Raw genomic sequence first — 8,130 nt, 5'->3', positions numbered from 1 at the left:
AGCTTCACAACACAGTTCTACGAGGTTCTAGACAAAGATAACTTTACTGGGTGAAACCGAAAACAGTCTCTCGTTTTCAAAGACTCAAAGTTTTAAAAGTTCCAAAAACGACATGTCATCATTCTTCACAAGATGGCTACTATGGCGTGCCTTATTCTTCCTCCACTATGCAAGCCGCGCGGGATTAGCCGAGCGGTCGCAGGCGTGGTCCCGGCGGAGGTTCGAGTCCTCCCTCGGGCGTGGGTGTGTGTGTTTGTCCTTCGGATAATTTAGCTGAAGTAGTGTGTAGGCTTAGGGACTGATGACCTTAGCAGTTAATTCCCACAACATTTCACACACATTTGAACATTTTTCTTCCTCCGAACTAACGAAAGTCTGGGCATGTGCTTTCCTTCACACACGCACGCTCCTCTGCGTCCACCAGCCTCACCAGCCGTCCATTCGCCAGCCGTTACGCTCGCCATCTGTTCTTGCGCGTGCAGAGCTACTTCCTCTTGCTCGCTCGCGCCCGCCCTCTCACTAGCGGAAACCTCGAACCATCTAACATGGTTCTATCTCACCCTCCCCCCCCCCCCATTAAATCTCAAGTCATCCCCTTTGCTTTTTTTGCGTGGTTGCTAGAGCAGCTATAGTTGTATCAGTAATTCTGTCAATAATTAAACAACTGGTTACATTAATTACAACAGAAATCAGTACGTTTACTCACTAAGCAAATGGTTCAAGTGTCACTGAGCACTATGGGACTTAACATCTGAGGTCATCAGTCACCTAGAACTTATAAGTACTTAAACGTAACTAACCTAAGGACATCACACACTTCCATGCTCGAGATAGGATTCGAACCTGGGACCGTAGCAACAGCGCGGTTCCGGACTGAAGCACCTAGAACCGCTCGGCCACATCGACCGGCTACTCACTAAGCAAACAATGTGTTAGAGTGACTCCCAGAACAAGACTCACCCCCACCCCTTACCACTACTCTTACCCACCCGACTGCCTTATGCCGCCTTAGTCCCGGACATGTGCACTCTGTGAGTCTTTCCAGACGCCAAATCCCATACCAGGAGAGAGATGGGTTCGCTTTGTAATAACCTCACAGGGACCAACAAACCTGGGCAACATTTTTCCTGTTACTTTATCAGACCCTTTGCTTGTGGCCCACAAATTCTTAATGAAGAACTTATCTGCGACTTCCACCGTCGTAGGCCGTCTGCCCTGATTATATCCTTCCGCCTCTCTACGGTGCGTGTCTAGTAAGTCAGCCCTGGCCTTGCATCAGTTCCCCTTTACTGTGGCAAGATCATAATTTTCTGGCAATAGATCGTCAATTTGCCACAGGTTAGATAACGGAGAACTGGTAGTGTATGCCAGTGTCAGCTTTATCGAGACGTCTTATTGACTCTCGTGGTTGGCAGTGTTCAAAGCATAACTCTGCCACGGAATAGTTTGATCCCACCATGTCTCATCTTGATGGTGATATGGAATCTATGCTGCTTTAAGGTTCCTGTAAACTCTTGCTGCAAACGATTGCTGCGGATAATAAGGAGCAGTGGTTATGTGGTCAATGGCCTGGTTGAAACAAAATCTCCTGAACTGACTAGAAATGAATGAAGGTGCATTCTCACTAACTAGGCTCCCTGGAGGCCCAAAGCTGGTGAAAATGTTCCGCAAGGCGCTTATACTAAAATCAGCCGTTTTCGTCTAGATGGAATCAACCATACTAATCTAGAAAAAGCATCCACAACCACAAACAAATGTCTGCTACCTTCCATTGACCTGAGTAACGGGCCCAAGTAGTCAGTAAACAATTTATCCTTTCCCTTGTCGACGTCAGCCAGCCCTGAGGTCTATCATCACTAGGTTTACAAATTTTACGAACCTGGCATTGTCCCACCAACTTCCGTATATCCTTGTCCATTCCCTTCAACATACAATATTCCTTGATTTTTCTTTGTGTTTTGTAAATCCCTAAATGACCACACACTCATGCTAATACTTAAACACAGATACCAGTAATTCCTTGGGCAGTACTGTTTTCTTTTTGTCATTGCGTGCTCAGAAGCACAAGATCGAACTTCGGAGAAAATAGTCCTTTACACTCTCTCCCATTTGAAGTTGTTCCTTTATCATCTTCAATTCCCTGTCCTGATCCAGACAGACGCCCACGTTCTTGAAAAGCTCCGGCAGACTCACCAATATGTTATTGATCTTAATAACTTCATCACTTTCCTGGCATACTTCCCCATTTTCATTGTCCAGCTCATCCTCTGTCTCCTCCTAGAACAAACCGTCAGATTGTCCCCTGTGACACTGTGACTTTCCCCGATGTGCATCACCTCAAATATGAACGCTGATAAACGGGCCGCCCATCGAACAATTTCACTTGTTTTCCGTGCGCGGGGCAGTACCCAACTCAGTGCCCCTGTCTATCGATTTCCAAGGTAAAGCTTTTATGTTCAAGACAGAAACGGAAAGTCTCCATCGCATATAAAACAGCTAAAGTTCCAGCTCATACACACAGTACCGAGCTTACAACTCTGACATTGTTCGGGGCGCATACCCAATAGGTCAACGTACACTACTGTCTTGTAAAAGAAAGGCAGCGGGGCCAGTAATTGAGGCATCATAGATAAATTCCTTCTCAGAATCGGGAACTGCTAGTACTGGAGTGCCTGCTTAAGCCCTTCAAAGGTGGCTTGCTGCTACTCTCTCCAGACGAATTTTTCCCTTTTTACGTAATTAATGGAGGGATGCCGCTAACTGAGCAAAATTTGGCACGAATTTTCTAAAAAAATTCACCATCCTTACAAATTTAGCTACCCCCTTTCTCGGTTATAGGAGGAGCAAATTGCTGATTATATCTTGTTTGCCCTTGATCAATCTGAACTCCCTTCTCCGAAATAATATGACCCAGAACGATAGCCGGGAATGCGCCAAGCTAGCCTTTGATGGCTCTACAGTGAGGCCAGCTTCCCTTAAACGCTTTAGCTCTTGCCCTACGTGCTGCAGGTATTCCAGGGAAGCACTATAAATAATTACATCATCCAAGTAATGGTACAGAAGCTTAAACTTTAACCAATCAGATACAGAGTTTAACAACTGAGAGAATACAATGGCACCCATCGCCAACACGAAAGGAACTGGTTGGAACTCAAGAAGATTCCAATATGTACAAAAGGCAGCGGCTACCTTTGGTAGTATGGTCGGTTCGAATCTCAGACGGTAAAATATCTAGCTCCTTTAAACCTGTCAAAACACATTCGTAGGTCTGGTAACGGGACTGATTGCAAAATCACTTTCTTATTTAACTGTCTATAGTCCACTACCGGTCGGAAACACCCTCCCCCGGATTTAAGAACCAGAAATTTAGGTCACCTTCGAGGCGAATTAGATGTCCGAATAACTACTTCTTGCAGTCATTTATGGACACCTTCTTCAGTTTCAGCATTTTAGGAGGAGACAACCTGTACGGCACCTGCTTCACTGGCTTTACTGACCAATTCACCTTATGTTATATTCGATACGGTTAGTTACACTCAATCTGTCCTTCAGTGCTTCTCCCCCTATTTCTCCAGGAGCTTACTAAATTCTTCCTTTTCTTGGGGCAGTAGTTCCCCTGCATCAACCTGCTCCAGAATCGAACCCTTACCTATTTTTACCTCATTAATCCACTTCGGCAGCTGATGGTTACAGAACAGATGCACATTTCCTGGCCGGAATCTAAATGAAAATAGCCTTGCCGCCAATCACAATTTACTCCCACATTTGGTCAAAGTCGTATCCTAATATCAAATCATTGGATAGTTTTTCAGCCACCAGTATCTTAACTTTCCACGAACAGGCCTGGATACTAATTTTTACAACAACTTCTCCAACTATCCTCAGTGATGACCCTTCTGTAGCCCCGCATTTCATTTTACTTTAGTGTAACTGCAGAACTTTACACATCCCGAGATCAGCCGTGTATCTTTGCTCCCCCCATCATGAAAACCAAACTTCCCGAATCCAGCAAGGCACATACTGGTTTGTATAAAGGGCAAACCACTGTTTCTAATAATTCCTATTCTATTACACTGTTTAAGCGGTACATTCCTTCTACTGTTCTTAGCCCGTCGTTCTAGTTATTATTCCGATTCATTTCTCTTTACCTTCTGAGGGAAATCATGCGCCATATGCCTTTCTTTGCCTGCCGGAAACATGCGCCACTCCCCATTGCTACCTCGTTTTTGTCTGTCTTCCTGGTTCTCTATACTTGTCTGTGCCCGGTGCCCAATGCTGATCTGCCCGCCTAACACTCAAGTTGGCTATAAAGTCTTTCCATTTCCAACAAAGTTCTACGTTTATGTTTATAGAAAAAAAAGATTGATTCCTCCCAAAATATATTTTACCATCTCCGTTTGCGCACATTCATTCGCAGTACCTTCCCCCAACCACTAATATCATGCACGTAGTTACACAGAGTCTTAGTGGCCTCCTGAAACCGTGAATAATGAATATGAATGAGTTGATGCATCAGTCTTTTTGGGAATTACTCACAACAAATAATTTCTTGCAATTGTTTAACACACTCCTGCTGCTGAATAATCTCGCGCATCCTACCCCGAAATATTCCTCTGCTCAGGGGATACTAAATTTTGAGCACATATAGCGTCCCTCAGATTATATACGTCACCTGATTCCATTACTTCCACAAGTCACCGTAACGTATCTTTCAATTGCAGAAGCGGTTCTACCGCCGAAGTCCCTATCTTCTGCGAAACTAGTAGCAACGGGTTCTATAACTTAGCAAACTGATCTGAGACGAAACAGGTCAACGGTTCCGTCTCAGCTTATCTGAACTGGTTTCCTCAACTTCACCACTCCCTTCCAAAACTCTCGCAACCTCGACATGATAATGAACAATCACACTCAGCAACCTTTGCAATTCCAATTTTTGTTTGGAATCTATCTCAACTGTTTGCAAGATGCACCTACAAATGTTTAATCTGTCTACGGGAAGGCGCACAAAATCTGAATCAGGCCGACATATCGCCGAGCTCGCGGAAAGCAGAAACAACAGAGGAGACAGCCACACTGATCTCACCTATCTGTTCCGGCGTGATGTTTACCAGCTGCTCGCAAGAAAAGGAAATGCAGCCATAAAGTAACAAATTACCCTTTTTTTGACTGTTCAGCAAATGCATTCCCAACCACTCTCTGCTACTAATGAAAAACAGGCACGGATTTAGAGGGGGAAGTGGAGCATTCTGGTTGCACACTGAAAGTCGAACACTCCTTACTACAAAAATTTATTACTTTTCAGCAGCTCAACAAGGTCTTTAATACATTGACTGAACAGTCAGCACCGTGCCCTACAATTTCATTTATTTTGCTAAAGGCAAGTGTTAGTCTCTTCATTTATTTATGGTTCAACGAGCGTTAGCTAACCAGTTCCATCTTACACTAAAGTTCTTTTGTTTTCTAAGATTGTCTTAGAAGAGCTTACGCAAAGAAAATACCCCAAAAAATTAAACGACAATATTTAAACATTTTTTTTGAAACCACCTCCATTGAACAAAGTTTCATTCTAATCCCATAATCTGAAATTTAAAAAAGTTCAGACTATATCATAGGACGGTTCTTTTACAATAATCTATAAGCTAACGATTCCAGAACTCTTGCCAGTAAATTTTCAGCAGGTAAATCAGTCTACCAAATGCAGGTACGAGAGCACTTGATAACACTAATTTAACCAAACCTCAAGCACAAAATGATCAGCTTAAGTTCTCAAGCAATCATTTGCAGTTAGTTAACCAAAAAAAATGCAGTTTATGAAATTCAATTTACGAAGAACAGTTATCAATATGTTAACGTGAAAGCTCTCCGCTATTTCCGGTAATTACTACACTGTGCCAATACACACAATCCTCAAACAAGACAAAATCGTGTGTACTATGTAACCGTATACAGTGAGATATTACAAGAACAGAGAAGACAACCTTTTATCAAAGTACCATGTGCGTTACACATTAATCTTACTTAAAATTACTTAGTATCTGCCCACCCCTTGGACTGTCTTACTCGTACCAAACTTCTCACGCCTGACTACCTGAAGAACAGGTCCTTCTCGACTAATACAGCAGCGTGCCTTATTTCCACCAAACCAAATCAACTTATTCGTTACCAACACTGTCCATAATCCCCGCCACCTCTTAGAATATCACCTTCGAAACACAGCTCTACGAAGTTCTACACCAAGAGCACTTCATCAGGTGAAAACTAAACCAGTCCCCTCGTTTTCAATGACCAAAAGTGACATACCATCATTCTATGAGTAGACAAGATGGCTACCACAGTGTGCCGTCTTCCTCCTCCGAACTAGCGAAAGTCTGAGCATGTGTTCTTCCTTCATACACTCACGCTCCTCTGCTCCCAGCAGCCGTTACGTGCTCCATCTCTTCCTGCGAGTGCAGAGCCACTTGTTCTCCTTGCCCGTGAGCGCCCCTCTGTCGCTGGCCTCGCCGCCACACCAGTCACACCAATGCCGTCCTATGAAGACAAACCAGTCAGTGGGTTCCAGCGGAAATCTCGAACCGCCTAACATGGTTGAGAGATGGTTTCACGTAATTTCGATTACCATCTTTCTATTCTGAATGTAAAAGTGTTTTGTTGTCTCGAACCTACATAGGGGGGAAATGATTATCGTAATAAAATAAGAGAAATCAGAGCACGCACAGAAAGATATAAGGGTTCCGCTTTCGCACGCGCCGTTATAGAATGGAAGGGTAGAGAAACTATCTGAAGGTGGTTCAAAGAACCCTGTGTTAGGCACTTAAGTGTGAACTGCAGAGAAGTCATGTAGATGTCGATTGAGATGACTACGGAAAACGTCCTGTTATGTTCAAACACAGTAGTAGTGGTATGCTGGTTGATGTACCCGCTTAGATTGAATATCTAGGTGTGGAAACATGTGGCGTTACGCAAACTTTACGCCCACTTAGACGTTGACTTCACATTTCAAATGCCTTCGTACTAAAAGTACGAGCATCAGTGTTTGATAATGTAGCCAGTGCCAGCTCACAACCACACATTCTCAGTTTCTCGAAAACGTCTGCAGACCAATGTGTACTGGAGCTTAAAGAACCTTGATTAAAGAGGTGTCGGGACATTTAGAACCTCAATGTTTCATTTCTTCAGACGAGTTCTAGTTCAGGCCGTCAGTGTATGTGAACTGAACAACATAAGAAAGTCCTCATCAGCACTTTAAGAAGCCACTGCGTAATGTTGAGACGGGTCTTTGCATTGAAACTTCTCGGCTAGTTTCAGTTTGGCTACCGTGTATATGTCTTAATGCAAACTTCTTTGGATGCTCCAGCAGACTGGAAATAACCGTGAACCAATTGAAAAATACATGTTTATTAAACCTTGACCACGGTTTTAATAGTTTTAAAACTGTTTTCTTCAGAAGGTGTGGTGCCCATTACCAAATGAATTGTGTGTGGAACAGAGATGGTATCATTACAATAAACAAAACCACAGGGAATGTTTACTTCTGATTTTCGAATGGTTCGAATGGCTCTGAGAACTATGGGACTTAACATCTGAGGTCACCAGTCCCCTAGACTTGGAATTACTTAAGCCTAACTAACCTAATGACGTCACACAGCCGGCCGGGGTGGCCGAGTGGTTATAGGCGCTACAGTCTGGAACCGTGCGACCGCTACGGTCGCAGGTTCGAATCCGGCCTCAGGCATGGATGTGTATGATGTCCTTAGGTTAGTTAGGTTTAAGTAGTTCTAAGTTCTAGGAGACTGATGACCGCAAAAGTTAAGTCCCATAGTGCTCAGAGCCATTTGAACCATTTGACATCACACACATCCATGCCCGAGGCGAGATTCGAACCTGCGACAGTAGCAGCAGCGCGGTTCCGAACTGAAGCGCCTAGAGCCGCTCGGCCACATCGGCTGACTACAAATGATTTTACTCACGCAGTTTCACGTATTATATGTATCTGATGTGGGAGTCGTTGACTGTCTAGTAAAAGTGCGTGTCATCTACTTAATCACCTCTTAAAGTAGATGTTTTCAAAGTAGTAGCTCTCTACTGTAGAGCTTTGTCTTAAAACTTTTTAAAATACCATACATTTGACAG

The 8,130-nt window shown here is 43.7% G+C and overlaps 1 protein-coding gene across 1 annotated transcript in view; it reads right to left on the bottom strand.

Moving 5' to 3' along the window:
- Positions 1–5,015: 5,015 nt before the first annotated feature.
- The window catches only part of LOC126234942 (golgin subfamily A member 6-like protein 22), a 150,913-nt gene continuing 147,798 nt past the window's right edge, over positions 5,016–8,130 (bottom strand). The window contains exon 7 of the mRNA XM_049943681.1: positions 5,016–5,111. Coding sequence (XP_049799638.1) covers positions 5,016–5,111 — 96 coding nt within the window. The remainder of the gene's footprint in view (positions 5,112–8,130) is intronic.

The sequence above is a fragment of the Schistocerca nitens genome, chromosome 2 (genome assembly GCF_023898315.1).
Source record: "Schistocerca nitens isolate TAMUIC-IGC-003100 chromosome 2, iqSchNite1.1, whole genome shotgun sequence".
NCBI classification, from domain to species: domain Eukaryota; kingdom Metazoa; phylum Arthropoda; class Insecta; order Orthoptera; family Acrididae; genus Schistocerca; species Schistocerca nitens.
The sequence above is the reverse complement of the archived record's forward strand: the minus strand, read 5'-3'. Positions and strand labels throughout refer to the sequence as shown.